The sequence below is a fragment of the Macrotis lagotis genome, chromosome 5 (genome assembly GCF_037893015.1).
Source record: "Macrotis lagotis isolate mMagLag1 chromosome 5, bilby.v1.9.chrom.fasta, whole genome shotgun sequence".
NCBI classification, from domain to species: Eukaryota; Metazoa; Chordata; class Mammalia; order Peramelemorphia; family Peramelidae; genus Macrotis; species Macrotis lagotis.
Genome location: NC_133662.1, coordinates 232,419,656 through 232,444,579, shown reverse-complemented (window position 1 = coordinate 232,444,579; position 24,924 = coordinate 232,419,656). Strand labels below are relative to the sequence as shown.

The 24,924-nt window shown below is 38.5% G+C and overlaps 1 protein-coding gene across 1 annotated transcript; it reads left to right on the top strand.

Moving 5' to 3' along the window:
* The first annotated feature begins 490 nt into the window (after positions 1 to 490).
* Positions 491 to 23,660, top strand: TAF15 (TATA-box binding protein associated factor 15). Its single transcript, XM_074188904.1, has 16 exons — positions 491 to 640; positions 4,018 to 4,054; positions 5,802 to 5,850; positions 5,937 to 6,021; positions 6,105 to 6,207; positions 8,228 to 8,421; positions 9,914 to 10,034; positions 15,508 to 15,542; positions 16,131 to 16,163; positions 18,300 to 18,409; positions 18,906 to 19,035; positions 20,525 to 20,617; positions 21,790 to 21,874; positions 21,955 to 22,043; positions 22,163 to 22,595; positions 23,527 to 23,660. Exons 1-16 carry the CDS (start codon positions 634 to 636, stop codon positions 23,564 to 23,566), a joined length of 1,644 nt encoding a protein of 547 aa, XP_074045005.1. The 5' UTR covers positions 491 to 633; the 3' UTR covers positions 23,567 to 23,660.
* Positions 23,661 to 24,924: the final 1,264 nt, after the last annotated feature.

Below are 24,924 nucleotides of genomic sequence, written 5' to 3'. Positions count from 1 at the left end.
GGGGGGGCGGCCCATGCTGGGGCGGCCGCGGGGGTCCCCGGGGCGCGGAGGGCTCGGCCCCCCTCCCCCTCCTCCTCGCCGCGTGAGAGCGCCCCCTTGCGGCTCGGGCGCCGCGGTCCACTTAGCGCTTGCCGCGCGAGGGAGAGCGGGGAGGAGACCGTACCATGTCGATGCGAGGTGGGGGAGCGTGTCCCGGGGACTGGCCGGGGAGGGCCTCGCTAGGCCGCTCCGGACGCCGCGGCCCTCCGAGGCGTTGGATCCGGGAGGGAGCGGCGGCGCCCGCGGGGGAGGGGGGCCGGCGGGCTCTCCCCCGCTCTCCCCTCGGGGAGGCAGAGTTGGTACGGCCCGCCTCGCAGCTCCCTCGCCGCCGTGGTACGGTCCGGGGCGGGGAGGGCCGGCCCCGCCGCTTCCGCGCTCCGGCTCCCGGAGGCGGGCTCGGTCAGCGCGTGCCCCCTCTGACCGGGCCGGAGTGGTACGCGCCGGCGCGCCCTGATTGGCCGCCGGAGCCCCGCAGTCGGGCTCGGCCCGCCGCGCCGCCCTCAGTCTGGCTCTGGCCGCCGCGCCGCCCGGCTCTCTTCCTCTTTCTGCTCGTCCTCGGCGGGCTGTGGGGGCTCCGCGCCGCGGCCGTTAGTCATGTCGGGTAGGTGCGCCGGGGGGCGAGCGGCGGCCGCGGCGGCGGCGTGCGGGGCCGCCCTGGGTCGGCCGGCGGAGGCGGAGGCTGAGGCGGCGGGGGGGGGGGAGGGACCGGCCGCCGCCATGTTGCGCCGAGGGGGCCGGACGGCGCCCAACGCTCCGGGCCTCGGGCCCCGGGCCGCGCCGAGGAGCCGAGCGGCGGCGTCCCGTCCCCTCCCCCGCCGCGGCCCTCGGCGCCCCGCCGGCTCCCCGCCTCCCCGGGGCTCGGCCCCCCGCCCCGCCCGCGGCTCTCGTGTGATGGCCGGCCGAGGAGGGGGAGGAGCGGAGCACCCCGAGCCGGGCCGCGGCGCCCGCCCGGAACAAACGGAAGGAGCCCCGCGGGGGGCGGGCGCTCGGGGAAGCACAAAGGCGAAAGCGCAGGAAAAGCCCCCAAAAAGCCCGTCCGGGAAGCGCGGAGAAGCCGCGTCGAGCCCCGGGGGGGGCCTCGGGAAAGAAACAAAGGCCGCCGGGGTCGGCCGGGGACCCCCGATGGCATCCGCCGCCACCCTCCCCTCCGAAAAAGGGGGCTGGGGGCGCTGCCTCCCCTGCCCCTGCCGAGCTGAGGAGGCACGGTGTTGCAGGGAAACGGAGCCATGTGGAGGGCAATCCTGCCCGCGGGCCAAAGTCTGCTCTTCCCCCCCAAAGGGCGGGACCTGTTAGTAATGAAAAGCTTGGGAGGGAAAAAAGGTGCCGAGCTCTGGGTGCTGCGGGCAGAAGGGATGAGTGAATGAATGAATGAGTGAAAGCAACAAATAAAAATGGGGAAGGGCCACACACGTGCACTGCCCTGAGCAGATGAATGAACTTTTTGCTCCCGTTTCCCGAGTCTTAGATGGCCGAGGTCCCTTCCTTTGGCCCCGGGGTGGGGGTGGGGAACGTCGTGAAATTTTTGACTGTTCAACAACGGAATTTGGAAATGTTACGACCGAATTGCGTCTAGCAAGAAAGTGGTCCCTCCGGTAGTTTGTTTGGTGATCAATACAAGCTGTGTGTGGCGGGCTCAAGTCATTGAATCTCAGCCTCCCTCAGTGTTCTCCTCTGTCAAATGGGAATCATAGCCCTTCCCGAGCTTTTGAGAATCGAGTGAAATATTTGTAGCGTTTAGCAGATCCTGAAAACACTACGGATGTCTAAAATTGGGATTTCTCCAAGTGAGTAAAATCTGGCACGGTTCAAGGGAGGAGATACATAGGGTTTACAATCTGAAAGTGCTCTTTCAGTGTCTCAGACTCAATTAGAGTAACCATAAATGATTTATTGCAGTGCAAAGTTTCAATTCAAATGGGTGATTGAACCCGCACAAGAATCAGGGGCTTTACCACTTAGGAGGTTCCCGGGTTTTTTTAGTAGATAATAACCAGAAAGTCTGGTTTGTCCCATGGTATTTGTCTTTAAATATCCAAATCACTAAATGTTTGGCAGCTAATTGTATGATAAGTAATACTTTGATATTTTTTGCACCTTGAACTTATTGAGGAATAGGGATGCATGTTTGGACTGGCAATAACATTACACTTGAGTTCTGGTTTTGCCAATAAAATATTGCTGGTGACATTGGAAAAAAGCACTTTCAGTTAACCTCTTCTTGACTTAGTTTTATCATCTGTAAAATAGTTGCTATCGTAAGTTTGTATGACTTTTAAGGTTTATAATGCTTAGGTGGGGGCTGCTATTGTCCTTTTCAGGGGAAACTGAGTCTGAGACAAGCTAAACGATTTCACCAGGCTTATGTGATGACTCAATGTCCAAAATGAGATTGGGCCTCAGGCCTTCAGACTGGCATTCTCGCAGGCCATTTAGCTACCTCAAGTATAAGGTAGTAATGTCTTCAAGCAGTTATAACATAGATATTATTGAAAATGGTAATAATATGTGTTAGAAGTAACCATGGGTGCCCAGTATGCTTCCTGGGCCAGTATGTATAACATTCAGAAATGACAACCGTTTTATAAAATTCTGATCAACAAATTGCTTTTAAAATAGTAGTAATTATGATTTGTTTGATTGTCTCCTCTGTGTTTTATAAAGAAGAAGCATGTTACTGCTTCTCATTCAGTATTCCCTCCTACCCCCCCCATGATTATCTTGTCTTGAATGTGATGATACTGTATACACTATATCTTCTATAGTTAGCAAACTGGAAAATGGCAGGCATTCTTCTGACAAGTTAATTCCATTTTTCTATTGGGGTTATTTTTCTATTTTTTTTTTCCAGTTTATGTTAAGTGACTGGCTGGAGGTCACACAGCTAGTGTGTCATAAGGCCAAATCAAATGTCTTTAGGCCAAATTTGAACTCAGGTTCTCCTGACTCCAGGGCCAGTGTACTTGAACACTTCATCCGAGGTTGTTTTAAATGAATTGAACTGAAGACAAAGAAAGTTGTTGAATTAAGTTGATCGTTGGGGATAAATGACAACTAATATGACCAGAATTAAATGTTTTGTAATTTAAATATGGAATTGAAACATGTTGATAATATATCATAACAGAAGTCTGTCACATGACAATTGAACATTGAGAGTTTATGCTACTTCATATGGCCTTGGATTATAGAAACAGTAAAGATTCAGGTGGTAGTGAATTGGAAAACAGTGTCACTGCTCAAAGTCAGTCATATAAAGACTATGAATTCAGATGCAGAGGTATTTTTTTTACTACTCTTACAAGATGTGTGGAAATTTGTATGTATGTGTGGGGCGAGGTGGTAAATCATTCCTTTATTCACAAGGTAAACCCAGAGTAGGACATGTTACCCCTGACTCTACTTCAAGAACACTTAAGTTGTCAGCAATGTTTTATTTTCCCTCAACTTTTATTTCAACTAAGTCCTTAGAGAGACTTCTGCTTTTGCTGACAATCACAATGATCCATGAGAGAAAAATTACATGCTGCTTTGGATTGCTTGAGAGGTTGAGGTGTGTAGCCCATCAGGAAGATGTGAGGTAAAATAAACAAATCAGTATTTTGGAATTAGACATGGACATTGTGTGTTGACTAAGGGAAATAATACTTTTGTGTAGTAGATTGTCTTGTTATAGTAGGCTACTGCTTTCCCCTTTTTATGATTATTCTTTATCAGGGGAACAAATTTTCTAATGGTGATGGTTTTGTGCTGATGTATTCACATATTTTCACTTAACCCACTTTATGAGCAGTAGCACATGTGGGTTAAGATGACTTAAGTTTAAATGATTAGGAAAAAAAGCAACTTATATAGATCTCTGTAGTTTCTTTTAACTCTTGGTTTGTAACTTCTGTCTGCTCTTGTATAGGGACTAAAGTTTGTTTTTGAATGAATCATGTTTTTTCTATAAGCTTTTAACATTATTTCTTTGTGTTTTAGATTCTGGAAGTTATGGTCAGTCTGGGGGCGATCAAAGGTAAAGTATACATTTAATATATTGAGTGCAACTGAGATAGGCAAATTCAGGTGGAATTTACCACTCGAAAGTTGTTTTCTGATTGTCTTAGGGGAATTGAAAATTAGTACTCATAAGGAGGAGATTAGCCTTTGTAAACAAGAGATCTAGCAGAGTAAGTAAATGGATTGAAGTTGATAGGAATACATAGAATTCCCTTAGATGGAGATACTAGAAAGTATCTCAAGTAGTATGTTTGAACCATGTGCTTTAGGTAATTGCTTCAAAGCATGCAACTTAGCTCTGATTTTGGAGTGTTTAAATCCCTGATTTAACCTAGGCTTTTGGCCAAGTGTTTTCTTGTATGATGTCCAATCATAACTGTAAGATGCTGAGATCTCTCTGGAGTAATATACCTAGGGAGTAGTGTCTTTTCTTAAAGGAGCAGCTGTTGGTGCTCTGGGAAAGTTCTTGTAGTGCCGGAATATGAAGAGCGTCATAGTGTTCTTTTGTGAAGGAACATGTAGAATCTGCTTTTCTTGTTTACCAACTCACTGCATAAAGATATGTGGAATAGCAATTCCAAGTGTTTAAGGAACCCCATGACCAGAATATCTATTTGAAATATAACAGATACATATGTATTATATATAGTATCTAATAGGTGTATTATATGATTAGTACATATTATTATAGTATATGTTATATGGCATATATAATATGTATATATGTATGTATATAATATAGAAGAATAACATTAATGTGTTTTTTTTTACTTTGGATTTCCAATATTTGTGTGTGTGTGTGTGTGTGTGTGTGTGTGTGTGTGTGTACACACACACACATTCATATGAGAGATTTGAGCAATAGTGTTGCATAGTGTTAGTAGAAAATTGTTCAAATTACGGTGTTGTACATTCATATGTTTTATATTTATATATATATATATACATATATATATGTATATATATGTAGATAGATAGATAGATAGATAGTTAAGTGCTCTTTTAAAGTTGTACCTTTGCCTGTTCTGAGAATTTTAAGTTACTTTGCATGGCTGTGTCAAAATGTCAGGAAGAAAGGAACTTGTCAAGTATGATAGAGAACTAAATAACATTATTAATTGAAGAATTAGCCTTATGCTGCTTAAACCTGATGGCATCATTGTCAGTCTTGTACAGACACGTACCTTTTTCTGGGCATCATATTTTCTGGTGTTGTTGATACTACTTTTGACTCATGAAAGATTTTACAAAGCAAACCCAACAAATTTACCGGGGGGGAGCAGAAAAATAAATGAGACTTGAGGAGGAACCCTTGCTAGTTTTGGACTTATCACTAACTCACCATCGTGTCTTAGGCGAGTCACATTTCCTTCTCTGCAGAATGAGGAGTTTAAAGAAGATGACTTTGAAAATCTTTTTTGAATTTTCACGTTCTGGTAATGTCTAGTAACTTATCTTTGGGTCATGCTCTTTACCCAACTTCACTCCTGAGAATGTTGCAAACTTCCTCAGAGATGAGGAAAATTAGTACTCAGAAGTTCAGTGACTTGCCCACCTGATGTAGGATTTGAGCCTAGGCCTCCTCTAGCAATGATTTTACTATATTATGTTATAGGATTCTGATTTAACTTTTTAAGAGATGACATAAAAATTAAGTTTCCTTAGGAAGTTGAGAAATTCAAGGTTCTTTATATAATGGTAGATAATGTAAGACTTTGACTTGCCTACTTTTGTTTAAAAAAAAATCCAAATTTTTTTTTCAGCTATTCCTATGGCAATCAAAGTAACCAAAATTATGGACAAGCACCACAAGTAGGTTAAAGTCCAAACTATGATCCATTTAAACAGTTACTTTTGTTTTCAGAAGGCAATGAATTGAGCATTTACCTAAATTTCAGGGTTATTCTGGCTATGGGCAATCGACTGATTCATCTTATGGACAGAACTATGGCGGCTACTCAAGTTATGGACAGAGTCAATCAGGTTGGACTGGTTTGTTAAATTTGCTGTTTTAGACATTTTAAAATCAAAATGTTTACTAAATGGTATACCTATCCAATCTCTAGGTTATTCACAATCCTACGGTGGTTATGAAAATCAAAAACAGAGCTCATATGGCCAGCAATCTTATAATAACCAGGGACAGCAAAACACGGACTCATCGGGAGGGTAAGGAAATAAAGTGTGAAAGCACTGGGCCAGTGTTGGACATTTGGAGATGTTTAATACTGTAGGTATTAAAACTTGAATATCAAAGTGAAACTCCTGAAACCTCAGGTAGACATGTCTTCCAGTTGATAGGTACTAGATTAATGTTTTGTGCAGTTTTATGGTATTGTTCCTGTCATGTAAGAGTTGACTCCTGGGTTGCATTGGTAAGTAAGGTATGAGTTTGATTTCTTGTGTCTTTATTCCCATTTTCAAGAAGTAAGCTCATGCTTCTCTGACATTAAAGCTCAGTTGAAAAATTTGAAAGAAAATGAAATGGACTTTAGATCAGTGCATGAAGCCTCCTATAGGTTTAAGTGAAACTTTCCCATAATTGTAGGGTACCTTTAAAAATGTTTTATATTCTTACTATGGGTGGGTAGAATTTTATGGACAAGTTTAAAGACTTCTCAAAAACTTTCTACATTTTCAAGGACTTATAATGATTATAAATAAAGAAAAAAAATGTATAAATTGCCACAAATTAGAAAGGCAATTAAATAAAAATACATGTAAGATAGTATAGTTAGAGGTCCTAATTGTGAATCCTATGAATGTTTTCCATGTTATCACAGGAAAACTTGTACAAATGTAAGGCATTGTTGTTAGCTATAGGGGAGAATCACAGGACACTTCAAGAGTTAGTTGACAGGTTCAGGAAAGCAGATTATGAAGCATGTGGAGAATTTTTGTATGAATGTACTATCTGAAGTATTACAGGTAGTGAATATTAAAAGAGAGAAAGTACTTGAAAGCTCTTGGGAGGTCTTAAGTTCTGACCCTTTTATTCTTTTGTACTGAAGAGAAAGCAATGGTTTAGTTGGTGGGAGAAGTATGGTAGCGTTTCTGCAGTGGGTTGTTTGAGCAGAATTTGCTTCAAAGAGTCATTAGCTCATTACATTGAAAATTGGTCCATGTATCTATCACCTTTGACCAAGTGCCACCATTTGTCAATAGTATTCACATTCTTTGGTACTGAATAATTTGTGACCTCCCCAAATGAGAATTAAAACTTATACAGAGACACATCATACATCCCTTACCTCTCCACCCCCTAAGAATCTAGGTATCCAAGTGAATATTATCCATCCTAGTCATTTTGAGAGGTTATGTACACCTAAGCTAATGATAGTTGATTACTCAAAATATTTTGGGAGCTTCTCTTTTAGGATTTTTTCAGAATCAATTTAGAACCCTCATGAGAAAAGCACCAGTGTCATAGCTTTCTAGGTACACCATATTTTTTGACCCGAAGTGACGGTTTGGCTTTTAATTATCTACTTTATTCACTAGACTTGATAACAGATGGCTCTTAACTAGTTCCAAAAACCAAATCCTCACTGAAAGAATGAAGATTTTTTATTTTTTTTTTTTGCCATTGAAGATGTCTAAAACTGTGCTTCACACTCTGAAGGCATTTGCAAGAGAAGTTCCAAAAATACTTGAGCAGTGGCAGCTTTGTTGGAGTAATTGTATAGCCTTTCTTGAACGTAACCACTTTGAAAAGGCAGCACTCACTCTGATGTATTTATTCTAGTCTGCTTGTTTTACAATTAACTTATTCAAGAAGGTAATAACCAGAAGCCATTTTTGACTTCTTAAGTGTTTCAAGGTGAGATACTTTCCATGATTTGAAATTTCTTCACAATTTGGCATTTCTTTAACTTTCCAAGTACATTGGTGCAAAATTTCCTTGTAAATTAAAGGTTTGAATTTTAGGAAGAACAGGAGTGGAAAGCACATCCAGATAAGAGTTAGAGTGTAAGCTCCTAGTGAGTAAGGGTTGTATCATTTATTGCATCTGTGTCCCCATCACCCAGCACAGAACTTGGCACAGAAGAGATATTGAATGAATACTTGTTAATTGATGAATTGATACAGTTGAGATCTAGCCATTTAGCCCTTCTTTTTCAGAATAGACCATCTCTCTGTTTAAATTAATCCTCCTGAGAACTCTCCTAAGTTCTTGATTCCTGTTTAGCCAAGGTGGAAGAGCGCCTTCATATGACCAGTCAGACTATGGTCAGCAAGATTCATATGACCAACAGTCAGGCTATGACCAACACCAAGGTTCATATGACGAGCAGTCAAATTATGATCAACAGCAAGACTCATATAATCAAAATCAGCAGTCCTATCATTCACAAAGGGAAAGTTACAGCCACCATACACAAGGTAAGCTACACTGGTTATAGAGTTCTAGTTTGTTTTTGCGGCATCTTTTTTTTTTTTAATAGCTACAGAATGACTATTGGCTTATAGTAGTGGGTTTGTTTAAATGAATCATTCAAGATTCCTGTTCTTTATAAATAGAGTGGTCTTGAAACATCTTAATCTCTTCTTTAGTAGACTACTTTGCCTTTTAAACCAATTTCTTCTTGAATATATACCTCTGAGTAACTAGGAATCCTGAATTATCAGCTAAATGACCTTTGATTATCTTGGTATCCATGTTTTAATTGTGACTGTGTCCTTCTAAGGCAGGGCTGCTTAAGTCTTTCTGTGGGTGACATGGATCTTTTTGATAGTCTGGTGAAGCTTATGGACTCCTTCTCATTATAATGTTTTTAAATAACAGGAAATGTTAAATTTCAACTAAGTTTAAAAAAAAGGTGTATTTTTCTTTCTCCATCCAAGCTCACGGACCCCCAAAATCTATTTACAGACTCCTTCTTTGTTTGTGGGCTCCCTGTTCTAAGGGTTTGATTTAGGGATGCAATGATCTCAAAAGCATTTTCTTAAAAATTTATAGGTCTTCCTTAATTAATATTTGATCTGTCATTCTCACACGATTACTTTTTTTTTTTTGAGTGAAAAATTCTATTCCCTCAGCAAATTTGTGTAGACTGGTTCTTGAGGAAATGTATAGGATGTCAGTGCTTTTTATTTTGTCTTTTCTTTAGATTGAATGAGGGGAAAATAAATAGAAACTTTAGAGAGAAGAAATTTTTACTTAATATATCATAATCATTGGATTAATGGGAATCCTGTACCATAAATAGTCCTAAATCTTGGAGGATAGACTCAAAGAAAAATCTGTTTGAGTTTAGTGAATTGCCGAGACAGTATGGTTTGCTTGGGGGAAAAAAAAATCAAAAGACCTGTATTTGAGTACTGGAGTTGCCTCCACCATTGCTGATAAATTATGTGCAGATTATTTAACCCTTTGACTCTTCTTATTGTTGGTTTGAAGGGATGTCTCTAAAATTCTTCTTTTTCCTCATAATAATTATCAATGTTTTACAACTTACAAAGTACTTCCTTTTAAACCTGCTGTTATCGCTACCCATTTTATAGAATGGGGAAATTGAGACTTGGGTGTAGTGTGATTTGCCCTAAGCCACATGACCTGTACATTTTAGAGGTCAATTCCATTGAATTTTTAAAAATTCATTGCTCTTTCTATTGAATCATCTTGCTACTGAGTGTAATAGTAATCAGAGAATTGTAAGGAAGATACTTCATAGCCCTAAATCACTATGGAAATGTCAGCTATTTATTATTGTTTTTATAAAGCTTGACTGTGACACATACAGTAATATCAGTGTCTTTTAAGAAGACTTGTATTGACTTTTGCAGAAAAGAACCTCAAAAGACCTTAGAAAAATCACTTAAGAGTATGAGAGCATTTATCAGAAATGTGATTTTTTTTTGTGCTTCTTTGCAGATGACCGTCGTGACATGAGTAGGTATGGAGAAGATAATAGAGGATATGGCGGGTCACAGGGAGGAGGTAGAGGGCGTGGGGGATATGACAAGGATGGAAGAGGTCCTATGACAGGATCAAGGTAAGTGTTTGCATCCAAATTCTATAATTCTTTTTTGATTGTTACTTAGATGATTTGATTTTTAGGATCTAACCAAGTGTTGTAACTTTGAAGAGTTATAAGATTTGGAATTATGTAACTAAAAGGGGGTGGAAGATGATGCAAAGGCTCTTATATTAAAATGCTTTTCAACCCCATGATGCCAGATAAATTACTTAGGTTAGACCCTGTTAACTGTATGTCAAACAGAGATGAACAAAGCCCCATCATAATGGTTGTCACATATTTCATTTTTCTGGCCAGAGCTAGACTCTAAGTCTTCCCATAAAATAACTGGCAAATGCAAATATTTTGCATATAAAAGGGAAAAAAAGGTAAGTTAATTCAAAGTTAGAGGGTAGAGTACCCTTGGGAAGGGAATATGTATACAGTTTAAAAAAGGACAAATTAGAGCTTAGCTTGGGGGGCAGTATTTGACTTGTATTAGGAAAAAAGTTAATTTCAGTAGTTTAACATAGTAGATTATATAATTTTATTCCTTTTGAATAATTGAATTAATTAGTGCAACTTGATAAAACTATTAGCAAATCTGTCTCCTGTCTAGACCTTTGAAGTCTGAAATCTTCCTTATCTACTTAAGAAAGCTGTCACTTTCTGATGTAGCTTTTTTGGCCTTTGCTAGGATCCTCAAAATTTTTTTAAATGTTATTATAGTTGGCTTAATTTAAATATTTTTAAATGTGCATGTCCATTTGGCACTTTGTCCATTTAAGACCAAGATAAAAGGATAGTTGAAGTTTTTTTTCTCAGAAAAGGAGGTTTGTAAGTTGCAGTTTTTGTAGTTGTAAAATACGACTAAAGTGTAATCGGTGCTGGTCAAGAAGTGAAACTGGCTGTGGGCCACAAGCTGTCATTTAGTAAGAATTCAGTTCTGGTTCAGTCCTTTGCTGCTTTGGTCTTGCCTTTGGATCCCTAGAAATGAATTTGAAAACGAACCAGTTATACTTAATACTGTGCTCTTCAAGGTAAAAACTTGACCTTCTTGCTTTTGGATTTTTAAGCATGCTCCTTTCTGTTCATTGTATAATGCTTTTGATATTTTGGGCACAAACCAAATAAAACCTTATCATGACTTGATAGACTTTTGCAAACCTCAGACTTTGTGAGCATCTTGATTAAACCATAGTACAACCAGATTATCATATATTAGTTAGTGAGTTAGATGTATTGTGTTTTCTTTTATTATTGAAGAAGACACTGTTGTCATCATGCCATCAATAGGACATGAATAAAGGGTGATCAACACAGGGTGACTTAATACAACTTCCCTACCTGTCTTTAATAGTCCCAACAAAAGACAAAGCAAGTGCCCTGGGGAATGCTTCCATAACTGATTGCCTTGAAATAGTGTAATAATAGCAAATAACCTTCATTAACAGCTTTCCAGTTGTTGCATCATAGGATTAATTCTGCAGAAATTTGTTATACTCCCATAAGTTTTATGAGTGATGGAATTTACTGGGTATCTTTGGAGTAGGTTCGCTTGACCCTATTTAGCTTGAAGGCTAAAATCCTTAGGGTTTTTCCTAAGACCTACTAGTAAAGCAACCCAGAGATGAATATCAATCCTTCTAAAGACCTTTAAGATTCTGCAACCTCCTTTGGTTATTACGTGTAGATATAATTAGGTGACCTCTCAGGATCATTTCAAGTCCTGTCATTTGATGTTAAATGCCCCATAAAGGATTTCATTATAGTGAAGCCATCTTGGTTGTAGGCAGAAACTAACCATGAACAATCTTGACCCAAAGATTGTTCAGAGTTTTCATTTGTGTTAAAGCATTTGAATTAGAACTCCAGTTTTACAGAAATTTCTTAGGTTAATATGCTCTTAAGTAAGAAGAAAAATATGATCCCTCAAAATTGTCCCTTGGTCCACGATGACATTTCTGTATTTTGAATAATTTCACTTAAAAATAGTGGGGTTGGGGGCAGCTGGTGGTGCAGTGGATAGAGCACTGGCCTTGGAGTCAGGAGTACTTGAGTTCAAATCTCACCTCAGACACTTAATAATTACCTAGTTGTGTGACCTTGGGCAAGTTATTTAACTCCATTCCCTTGCAAAAAGAAATAGTAGGGTTGAAAATCTCATCTTTCTTGGCTGCTTGAAGAATGTGTAGCACTACTTGAATTTTCTATTGAAAGTTTAAAAGGAGAGAGGGAGAGAGCAGAAGAGATGACAATACTACCTTTATGACAAGGAAAAATTCAATCTAGAGAAACTTCAGATTTTGAAAAAGAGGTTGAAATATTCTAAGAATACTCTTTCATTTGAAAATTCTTCATCTGCAAATCACATTGTTTGCTACAAAAGTAATAATTCCTAAGGAAAATTAAATCAAAAGTTTTGATAGATAACTAGCATTATCCAACTGAAATAGAAAATTTATACTTTTTTTTAGTTTAGTATCAGAATAGTTTCTTAGACCTTTTCCTTATTGTCCTGAACTTTACTAATCTAGACAGATTGTCTTTGGTAATTTGTTTTGGATTGTCATAGATAGGTGATTTGTTGTTCATTGTCCAGACTTTGGTAGTGGAAATGTTATCAGTAACTATGGTTTTAGGATTTTATGAATCAAATCTAACACCTAAGGGTCTTCTTTCTCTTATACGAGTCTTTGTATAATAGCTCCCTTGAAAAAGATCAGGTGTTCCTGGCTCCCTGTCTTTTTAGATGTGGTTAGGAAGTGCTTCTGAATTAAGGAAGCTTTTGCCATACACATATGCAAAACTTTCACAGAAGAGAGAAAATAAATTTAACTAATGTTGAAAACTTTATTTAAATCAAGGAATCATTTATGTTTGGAATAGATAATTTTGCCCCCAACACCAATAAGTAGGTGAAATCCCTATTTTAGTAATTATTTTAATACCTATTTTCACCTAATATTAAACTTCCCCAGAACACCAAACAGACTCTTGAGCTATCTGTTTTGTTTCTCAGCAGGTTTGAGCCATAAAATAGTATGTATTTACAACTTCATAGAAAACTTAACCAAAGAGCCTTAGCTTTCTTGAATGACAGTAGGACTAATCTTTTAATACACGCATAAGCCCAATTTTATTCATTCCTTCTCTCCCACAGTGAAGAAAGGGAATAAGAGTATTGCTCTTCACCCAAATCTGTCAGGGGAAAGGAGACTTGCAGTATCTATGGTGAACTTGGAGGAAATCCTGCTGATACATTTGTTTTTAAATTTGATTCAGCAAAACAAATGCAGATTTGTTTCTTGTATATAGATGGATGCAGCTATAAAGTTGATGGAGGTTTTTTTTACTTTAATAACTACTCCATTCTTAATTTAGAATATCCCTTTGTTAGAATGTACTCGTTAGTCTAGTGTATTATAAATTGACATTTAACCTCATTGCAAAAGTTTAAAATAAATACACTAATCGAATGACCTTGTCATTTTTCAAGATGGGATGGGCTTTCTGTATGGAACTAGGAAAAAATGCTTCGCATCTTGTTGGTAGCCATTGTGTTGAAATTTTCAACTACTTTTGGTAACAGTTTTAAAACTACATTAAAAACTCACTTTAAAGTTAATGAGAAGTCACAAATTGACTTAGATATATATAACCATTCCCTTCTACAAACACATTTTTCTTAGGCTATCTCAATGTTAAATTACTGGATGCAATGGAAATGGAAACCAGCCATTATAGTAGCATTGTCCTATACCAAATTGTTTCTTTTTTCTTTAGTTGCATCAACTCTTTGGTGCTCTATTGATATAGATGGGAGTAGAGTAATTAATAGTGTACCTTTTTGCATATTTATAAGTGAGATAAAAGTTAATCATTAATTCACTCACGGAAAAATGATTCCCCTGCTCCTATTACTCCCCCTTCCCCCCAATACTCTTTCACTACTGAATAATTCTACCCTTTGCTTCTTTAGTAGAGTTATAGACTGGATGTACTAATTAGCTTTTTTTTTCTATTTGAAATTATGTTGGGCATATTAAAAAGAAACTTGTGCAAATGAAAATTCCATACCTGTGAGAGTAGTGTTATTTGAGATTCCCAGAGTTGCTATTGACAAGGTTTTCAGAGGTCTAGGCTCAACAAACCTCTTCGCTTCATGCTAATGTTTGGCCAACAGAATAAAGCAGAGGACTGGAAGGTGCCATAGTGAGGGATGGAGGAGGGTGGATGAATGTTTTCTTGAAACACAGAATTTATAGGAACCCATCATGAAGCTCTTGACTATTTAGAGGCTTGAATGCCTCCTAATTTCTAGGCTTGCAGAAACTAAATTCAGGAGATTTTGAAGTTGCTTAGGGGTGCAAGGAAGACCTTAACACAGTCATAAACTGGGAATAATTTAAAGGGAAACTATTCACAGTGGCTATTTTTTTCTAGAAAGGCCACATAAAGAAAATTCATTCATGTGAAAGCTTTTACTTAATAGAAAATTTTTAAATAGTTTCATCAACAACTTTGGGTATTGCCCACTTTTCAGTTTATAGGGAAGATCTTTACGTTTGTACTTCAGTGCAGTTGAAAATACTCTCATGCAATAGCAGGGGTTTTGAATGCATTTGAAGTACACTTCCTTTTAATTCTAGCAGGAAACTGTTGAATTCTTGCACATAACTACCAGAGAGGATATTTAAAGGTATTGGGTATTTACCAAATTAAGAAAAAAACTTACATGCCTGAAATTGTGAACTGCTATGATTTGTTGAGTGTTTCATTGCATTTGTGATATGCTCTAAAGATCAATGTGCAGAACATTTGACATAATGAGCTAGTTTATACTTAGTAGTAATTTATGTAAGGCATCTAATCGTGTTACACTGGGCATGGAGAAGCATAATTTAAATCCATTCTTATTCTTCATTCTCATTAATATATTCACTTGTATATTTTATACTAGATTTCAGAATGAATGAATGAATGAAATGTAACAGTCTTTCAATATTGAAGCTCACTATTCATATGCTTCTTCTTATCTTGTAATATCAACCATTTAATGTCACCTTTCCCATTATGATGCCAAAATTTCACACTTGAATTTGAGTAGTATTTTAGTCCCTTTATCCCTGTTAATTTTTTTTTCTGTTGAATAGCATATTTGCCCTAGTTAAGCTTTCTTTGCTGTTATGTCCCCCCATTTTAATTCTGGGGTTATGTAGCAACCATTTTGATCTTGGGTTGGGGAAAGTTTTCAGGTTAGAGTTAATATGCTGTGATATTTAGTTTCAGTTTAGTGATTCTCTTGAAAGTAGGCCCCTAGGAGATCATGTAATTGGAAACAACCCCTGGAAACCTATGCTATGAAATTTATTGAAAAGTTAGAGGGGCTACTATTCCCCTAGGCTGTAAGCTCTCTACTTTTGATCAGTTAAGTGTAGATTGAGCCCAGGGCTCAGCACATTAGAGACTTAAGGAAGAAATCATTTCTTCAATTTTTCCTCTGCAGTGGTGGTGACCGCGGTGGCTTCAAAAATTTTGGTGGTAAGTGCTGAGTATCCCAAAATGTTTCAGTGGAAATGCTGTATAAATCTAAAAGCCACCACTATCTATCCTTCAGACGCAGTCTGAGCCTGTTCATACTCGGTTGAGGCTGGTGTGTGTTGTGTGCTTTAAAAAAAAAAGCCAAAGTTGATCTCTTTAACAGTCCAATGGGTTTCTACTTCTCTGGATTTGCATGAAAGAGTCTGTGGTGACCAATGAGACCTTCACCAGGTTTTGACAAAAATGCTCTTTTATAAAGGTAGCTTGACACAGTGGTCTTAAATCAATAGGGCATTCCTGCTCCCTGATTTGACAACCAGTACTTAATATGAGCAATACTAGCATAATGCCAAAGTGGCAAATGCTGTCTATGACAAGTTTAAGGAGATGTTGATACTCAATTTTGATTTGTTACCAAACTTTAAAAAAATATTATTTAACCAATATATTTACTCTATAAATCTGTTATGGTTGACTTTGTAAGCTATAGAAATACAGTTGAGATTTTCTTGTTTTCATTTGTCTTAGAAACAAAACCTTTCAAATGGATTTTTTAAAATAGCTATTACTTCTTTTCTTTTCTCTTAGGCCACAGGGATTATGGACCGAAAACAGATGCTGGTAAGGCAAAGCAATTTTTAGCTAATAACTTTTAATATTAAGAATATATTTCTGAGTTTGCCTTCTTTGAAGGAAGTTGCGTTTTTGGAGTCCAGCCTGGCAGTTGATAGTAACTTTATTTATAATCATAAATTTATAAATTATATAAATTATAAAATTATAAATTTATGTTTATAAAGAAAGTAAACTATAATTTCTGAAAAAGGAATGGGGTAATGCAAAATGTTTAGTGGGTCAAGCCTCAGATTTTATTTTCTACCTGCACTATAACATTTGAATTCTTGTACCCTTACTGAGTAAATGGAGCAATATGAAATGGGAACATTGCTATATATATTATAGTAGATTAAGTAGTAAACTGTGAGAGATCAAAGGGAAACTGGTTTCACAAAGTCTCACCAGGTATTCATCATGCTTATTGGGAGACTATTGAAACGTAAAATGGTGTTGAATGATCATAAATGTAGAGCTGGAAAGTGACATTAGATTTCATCTTGTCTAGGCATCTTCACTTTTTTAGTGAAACATACTGTGGATCCTTCACAGAATGCTTTTGAGCCCCGCCCCCCCCCCCCCCCCCCCCCCCGCGCCCCCGCACTGGGGTTAAGTGACTTGCCCAAGTCACATGCTAGGTAATTATTAAATGTCTGAGACTGGATTTGAACTCAGGTCCTCCTGGCTCCAGGGCCATACTCTATTCACTGTGCCACCTAGCTACCTCCCCCCAGAATGCTTTTTTAAAAAAAAATTGTAGAAAATGCTAAATTTCAGTTAGATTGGTGAAAATAATGGATATGATTTCTTCCCATCTAAGTTTATAAACTCCTTGAAATCTATTAAGAAACCCCTGATTAAAAGTCTTCTCTTCACTTCCAAACATCTGCCTACCTTCCTTGTCGACTAATAGGTTTGGAAAGGGTATTGGGGCACTTAAATATCTTTCTTTAGGCAGTTTTTCTGAACTTTCCTAATCAGATTTTCTCAAAGACCTCTCATGTTCTTTTCCTGTTGAATAACCTGCATAGTTAGATATTTTTTAGAATGAATTTTATTATCCATTGCTGCACTCACTGTACTGGGTATTGGCTCCTTCTACACATTTGCTCTCTCCATATCTAAAGTTGGAATGACTTGAGGTGGCTAGATTTGAATGATTCAGTGGATTTGAGTTGCACTGACATTTTCCTTTACTTTTAGAAATTGAATATTAGAAAGTGTATATCTTGGCTCATTGTGGCTTATATATAGGGTGTCAGAGAATTTCAGAGTTGGAATGGATTTTGGTGACCATTTAGTCCAATTTATTTTTCCCCTTCTCCAAATCCCCTTTACAATCTATCTGACAGGTATTTATTTAGCTTTTAAACTGGGAGCCTGGGAGCATGTGGAGGATTGACCCTTCCGTCTCTCAAGGCAGTCCATTCTGTTTCTGGAGAGTTCTCATTGTTGGGCTTAGGGTCAGGAAAAACCTCCTGAATTGACCTCTTTGCATCTTCCAGCTGTTACTTTTGGTTCTTATCCCAGGAACCAAACAAAATAAGTCAGATCCTTCTTTCATATGGCAACCTTTCAGGTTCTTAATAACCTATATCCTGTTCCTCTGAATCTCATCCAGACAAAACATCCCTATTTTCTTTAACGCAGATCTTTATAGAGCATGAATTCAAGGCTCTTCACTCTCCTGGTTTCTTTTCTCTGGACAATTCCAAGTTATCAGTCCTTTTTCCTAAACATTCCAGATGTGGTCTGACCTGGGGGAGAGACTTGGTGACGGACTATCATCATCTTGTTTCTGGAAAGCCTGTCTTTTAACACAGCCCAAGATTGCTTTGTATATTTTGGGGGGGGTTGTTGCGATTGTTGCCCTGCTATGCTTGTAATTGTGATCTTTTGCAGACGAGCCTAACAATTTATAACTCAAGTTTTATCTTAATATGTTTAGTCAGAGGCACAAACCTATTGAGACTCAGACCCTGCCTCAGTCTGTCTGTCTATTTCTGTGTTGTTTTCACATTTGATAAATGTGCCCTGTATATCATATATCTTATGTCACTGACAGCTCAGGGCCAAGAATATTTTGTGTAATTATGCAAAGAAATAAATCATTTTAACCTTAGATCTTTTCCCTCTTCCTAGACTCAGAGTCTGATAATTCAGACAACAACACAATCTTTGTTCAAGGACTTGGAGAAGGGGTATCAACTGATCAAGTTGGGGACTTCTTTAAGCAAATAGGAATTATTAAGGTGAGCTCTCTGTGTAGAAAGTTGTTTCTGCTGTTTAAAATGTTTGGCCAGCTTCTCTATTCCCTGCCAACTCTGCTATGCCATACTCTTTCCTCTTATTACACATATTTTGTTCCCCGTCTGGAATTTCTTTGTATATTTGTATATTTCTTTGTATATTTAAACTATCTTATCCTTCAGGAATCAAATCTAAATGTATATATTTTTTCTTTAACTTCTTTTGATTAGATGACTATCCTTGTACTATAGATTACACAATACACTTTCTTGTTTTATTTTCATTCCTTAATTCATTTATATATGTCTTATCTTTGGACTGTATTTACTTGTTATTTTTTTGTTAGCACAATGTCATGAAGATAGTAGGCACTTGGTAAATACTTTTGAATCTTGGTGTGTTGATGTTGAGCTTCCTAAACTATATTGTCTTGATTAAGCATCTTACTGCTTAATTTAAACTTAATTTTAAGCTAAACCAACTTAATTTTTCTCTTAGACAAATAAGAAGACTGGCAAACCGATGATAAATCTTTACACAGACAAGGACACAGGCAAGCCAAAAGGAGAGGCAACAGTGTCATTTGATGATCCTCCTTCAGCTAAAGCTGCAATTGACTGGTTTGATGGTATGCCTATCTTGAACTTGTTTTCATATAGTTTCTCTTGTATTAGTTGTTGAAAGAGATATACTTTATAGTTGAAGATGAAAGTACTATATTGGCCTGTCTATTATATTTGCCTATCTTACCAATTTTCTGTTCATTCCAAGCCTTTTATTAAGCAGTTACACTGTGTTAGTTACTGAGAATACAAAACCAAACTGAGATTGTCCCTACCCTCAAAGAACTTAGCATTTTACTTGGGGTAGGAATGGGAATAAAACAGAGAGGAATTAAAAAGAAGCAATGGGGAAGGCATTAAGAGGAGAAAATGTTGAAAAGACTCTTGTAGGAGATGAGAAAAGTCTTGAATGGAGCTTGGGATTCCAGGAATGGAGACAGGGAGAAGTAAAAAGGAGTTTACAGAGGCAGGAGGTATGGTGTCATGTAGGGAAGAACATCAGAACTAGTTTGACTGGACAGTAGGGCATGGGAGGAGGGCTCAGCCTGTTAAGAAAACTAGGAATAAGATAATGAAAGAGTGAATACTGAAAACAAAGGTTTTTGTTTCATTTTATAAATAGTGGTAGCTATTGAAGCTTCTTGGGCATGAAAGTGATGCAGTCAAACCCAGGTCCAGATTTAGGAATATCATTTTGGAAACTGGGGAGAATGAATTGGGACAAGGTAGAAGCTGGATATAAGGAGACCAGTTAGAAGATTAATGCATTGTTACAGGTGAGAGAGGACATGAAAGTGTGAGTTAAGATGATTCTAGAGTTAGTGAAGGATGTGAGGGATATTATGAATATCAACTCTTAATGATTGAATATGGTGGCAAATGAGGGAATAGAGTTGAAGATAGCTCCTAGATGGCCATTCTTTGTGACTAGAAGAATGGACGTGCCCAAAACAGAAATTAGGAACTTGGTTACATCAGGAAAGTCCCTTAATGTCTTAGAATCTCACTTTTCTCTTCTGTAAAATGGTGTTAGTACAGGTGCTGTCAGATTCATGGAATTGTAAGGAAAGTATTCTCTTCAGTAAAGTGCTATACAGTATTTTGTATTCTTTGACCTAGCCTGTACTCAGATTCTATTGTAAACTTCCGTGTGTGTGTGTGTGTGTGTGTGTGTGTGTATGGAGGTGATAGCTTCCTGTACTGGCCCCCACAATTTGAACTGCTCAGCTTTTATTTTACTTATAAACATTGACTTCCAAGAGGCTTCCTGTATTAGGATCCATCATGCTTAGAAGCTGGGAACCCTGGATTCTTAAATACTTTGATGTCCCCATATTTCTGTAGTTATTAGATTGAATGGAATACTCGTTCATAGAAACCATGAGTGCCATGCTTTATAGAAAAGGACCTCTTCAAACCTTGAATCTTGTGAATTTTTGTGAGACCTCACTAATACTCCTTGTTCCTCTAAAACCAGTTTCATGGAAGGTGCTTACATATATCCTTATTCTTTGATTTCAACCATTGTTGGAAACCATACTTCTTCTTTCCTAGGAAAAGAATTTCATGGTAACATCATTAAAGTGTCTTTTGCCACTAGAAGACCTGAGTTCTTGAGAGGAGGTGGAAGTGGAGGTGGACGACGAGGTAAGACATTCATGACTTAACTTCCAGGTCTCTTCCCAATATATTTGACTTGGAATTTTGCCCTTGCCTCTTACCTTATTGCAGGAGCCTAGGTTAGCTTTCTTTCTGTAGGTTCCTTCCTTCTCTATTTAAATGATAGCATGGAGGGTATAGGATAGGTGAGGAAGGAGGTTGGAAGTTTGCTCACACAAGTGGGATTTTTTAGAATTGACTGTTAAGAATCAGAGAAAGTTGTTTTTAGCTAGTCTTCTATGTTGAACCCCTGAAACCTCCATCCCTGGAGTGTCAAAGAACCCTTGGGAAGATAAAATGTTTCAAAGTGTGAACAGTAATGATGTTTCCTAAATATGGCTGGCTAAAGGAATATCTGGGAAGTTGTCTGGAAAGACACAGACAGGTTTTTGCTCCCTTGGAAGTAAGGATGTAGCTGATAAAATAGCAAGGAGGAATAGTTAAGGAGCACATCTTATGAACCCACCTAGTGCTAATACTTTAATCTGGGAACAGTTCTTTCCAGTTGATCTATACACTTCCTCAGCCTTCACCTTTACAGATTTGGTATAATATCCATATTAGTCAAATGTAAATTGAGAATTGAAATTAAAATTGCCTATAGATTTTCAATTCTTAATTCTTAATTCTTATGCTTAAGGTTAAATTTTATTTTTATTTTTATGTTTCAGTTACATGGAAAGCTAATGCAACATTCTTCCTTTTGTGCTTTTGAGTTTTGCATTTGAATTTTAAAGTTGGAATACATTTTAGGATTTAATTAGGTTTAAACTTTAAATGATACTGAATCTACTTTTTTTTTAGATTTTTTTTTTTGCAAGGCAATGGGGTTAAGTGGCTTTCCCAAGGCCACACAGCTAGGTAATTATTAAGTATCTGAGACTGGATTTGAACTCCGGTACTCCTGACTCCAGGGCCAGTGCTCTATTCACTGCACCACCTACTGCCCCCTGAATCTACTTTCATTGGTGATCTGTTTTTTTGAGTGTTGCATATTTTATTTTATGGTTTATGCTAAAATCATCCTACATCCTAGGGTCAGTTTTGAGGTACACCATTAACTATATTTGTTAAATTCTGTCAACAGGGGTAGTATGGGAACTGATTTTTTTCTATGTCTGACTTTCATTGTCATATTCTTGTCTTGTTTTCTCTCTTAGGTTCACGTGGAGGATATAGAGGACGTGGAGGCTTTCAGGGTAGAGGTGGAGATCCTAAAAGTGGTGACTGGGTTTGTCCTAATCCGTAAGTATTTCTTGTTTGTGAGCAGGGACTCCAGTATCACTTGGAAACAGTCTAATAGCACATCTTTCCTTCTCTTTTAGGTCATGTGGAAACATGAACTTTGCCCGGAGGAATTCCTGTAATCAGTGTAATGAACCCAGACCAGAGGACTCTCGTCCTTCCGGAGGAGGTGGGCCACCTTTTTAACAGTATCAATACATAGCTTGCCCTTTGAGCCAAACCAAGGGTGCTTTGTGGCTTTCCCTTTGGTCCATAAGTTTTTTTTGTTTTGTTTTGTTTTGTTTTTAGATTTCCGGGGGAGAGGCTATGGTGGTGAGAGGGGCTACAGAGGCCGGGGAGGCAGAGGTGGAGACCGAGGAGGCGGTGGCTATGGAGGAGACCGAAGTGGCGGTGGTGGCTATGGAGGAGACCGAGGAGGCGGTGGCTATGGAGGAGACCGAAGTGGTGGCGGTGGCTACGGGAGTGACCGGAGTGGCGGTGGCGGCTATGGGGGTGACCGAAGTGGTGGCTATGGGGGTGACCGAAGTGGCGGCGGCGGTTATGGAGGTGATCGAAGTGGTGGTGGTGGTGGCTATGGAGGTGACCGAAGTGGTGGCTATGGAGGTGACCGAAGTGGTGGAGGCTATGGAGGTGACCGAAGTGGCGGCGGCTATGGGGGAGACCGAGGTGGCGGCTATGGCGGAGATCGAGGAGGTGGTTATGGTGGCAAAATGGGAGGCAGGTGAGTATATGTGTGTGTAGCTTGCAATCATGACACCTAGATTCTAGGGTTGTTAGGTCTTTTGTTTCCCATTTTCATGAAATTTCATTTGTTGCAGGGGACCTCCACATTTCTCTAAGCCAGTCTCTAACTAAAGTATGACAAGTATATCTAGCATCTTTAATATATGCAGTGATAATTTATATGGCAACACATTGTGTTTTGGGCTTACTTAGTCATTGAGAAGTTTTGGGCTTTTCCGAACTTTAATCTGCTCCTCAATTTCTACCTCTTGGTCCTGGTTCTTTCTAGGACCAAGCATTACAGATTCTTTCTCTTTTCTACATATCAATAATAATTCATATTTATATAATGCTTTAAGGCCTGCCAAATTATTGATCCCATTTGAGACTTGAGGTCAGAACTATATAGTTCTGTCTATATACATATACTGTAAGTACATTTATATTTACAGATGAGGAACCTGAGGCTTTGGAAGGTTCAGTGACTTATCTCTGGTCACATGTTATAACCAGTAAGTGGGGAAAGCTAGGTGGCACAGTGGATAGAACACCAGCCCTGGAGTCAGAAGGACTTGAGTTCAAATCAGGTCTCAGACACTTAATGATTGCCTAGCTGTGTGGCCTTGGGCAAGTCACTTAACCCCATAGCCTTAATTAAAAAAATTAGAATTAAAACAACCAGTAAGTGCCAGATTTTCCTGACTCCAAAGCTGGCACTCTCCCAGTAGGAACTGGGGGCTTGTATTTAAATACATGATTCCATTTGGAGTGCTAAATTTCTAAGAGGTTGAATTTTTCTTGAGTTTCAGGCATAGTTCTTCTATCCTCCTCAGTGGGAATTGATTTCTCTTATTAGTTCACCAATATGGATTGTTTTGATACTTAGAAAATCCAAAATTTAGTCTTGCTTTTTATTTTTCCATTCCTAGAAATGACTACAGAAATGATCAGCGTAATCGACCATACTAAAGACCGTCTTGATTGTTCCTTTGCCTCTGACATGTTCGATAGTGAAGTTGCCAGAGTTCTGCCTGCTGCTTTCCTTGTGGCCTCTTCTCCAGTAGTGGAATTAAGTGACATTTGGATTTTTATTTTGGTGGGAGGGATGGGGCAAGTTTTTCTTTTAGAAATGTCCATTGAAATTTCCCCTTTTAATTTCCAACCTTCTTCCCAGCCCTTGAACAGTCTGAGAAGCTGAATATGTTGTAAAATATTGCCAAAATGGAAAGTGTTTTGTAATACTGCAATAAAGGCTGCTTGTTTTTTTTTGTGGACTCCTGTACCTCAGCGCCATTTTCTTACACATCAGCATGAAAAGTGGTCCATAATAGGATCAACTTTGGTGAATTAGGAAATTAACTATATTCCAGTAACTTTTTTAACTCAAAAAATGAAATAACATATAAGCAGCAATTATTGAGTTATATATATGGGTTGTTGCAGAAGTCTTAGAGCTGTTTTAAGAGTAATCTTAAACAGTTTAATATTACTCTAAGACTTTTGAGACACCCTATATTGCATTCCAAGTACATTTACATGGGTTAGTGATATTAAGATGTCTGATAATGATCCTTTCCCTCTAGGAGCTTATGATTTATTTAGTTAGAATGGGTCCAGAAAAAAAATACTAAGTAGCTAAAGCATAAAGAAGAGGTAAAGATACCAAACTTCTAATATAGAAAAAAAAGGGTGGGAAGGGTATTATAGCATCACCTCATGAAAGTGGGGAGACCCTTGAATTATGCCTTCAAGGAAAGATAGGATTTAGAAGGTGAGGAAAGGCAATAGCACTAATAAGCCCATTTTGAGACATAGGCACAGGAACTATCAACTTGGAACAGCAGAAGGGAAAGAAATGGGAGAGAAAAATAGAATGGTAGATTTTGGTCAGATTGGAGATCTGGAATGCTATACTAAAGAATAAAGACTAATAGAGTAAACATTTTTTATAGGCAGCAAGGGAGTCTTTTAAAAATGTGTTGTGATTTAAAGTGTCACCAGTTCTATTTCCTTTAAAGGAAATTATCTCTGTTAATAATGAAATGTGGTTAAATTAAACCAACCAACACATTGTCTGGCAACAAATGCTCTCGACCTGGAACCCACAGGTTGCTAATTTACCTGCCCAAAGGAGGGGGGGAGCATGTGTTTTCATTGATGGTCTTTGGAAATTGCTCATTTGCATTGATTAAAGTTGTGATGTCTTTCAGTATTCCTTTCTATTTATGATTTTTGTAAATTGTTCTCAGTTCTGTTAATTTTTCTCCAGTTCATATATATTCCAAATTTCTCTGAAATCTTAATATTATTTCCATTGGCATTCCATT

Coding starts and splice junctions, on each gene's coding strand:
- TAF15 (XM_074188904.1), top strand. Junction 6,022..6,104: donor TTATGGACAGAGTCAATCAG/GTTGGACTGGTT, acceptor TCCAATCTCTAG/GTTATTCACAATCCTACGGT. Junction 19,036..20,524: donor TGCAATTGACTGGTTTGATG/GTATGCCTATCT, acceptor CTTCTTTCCTAG/GAAAAGAATTTCATGGTAAC.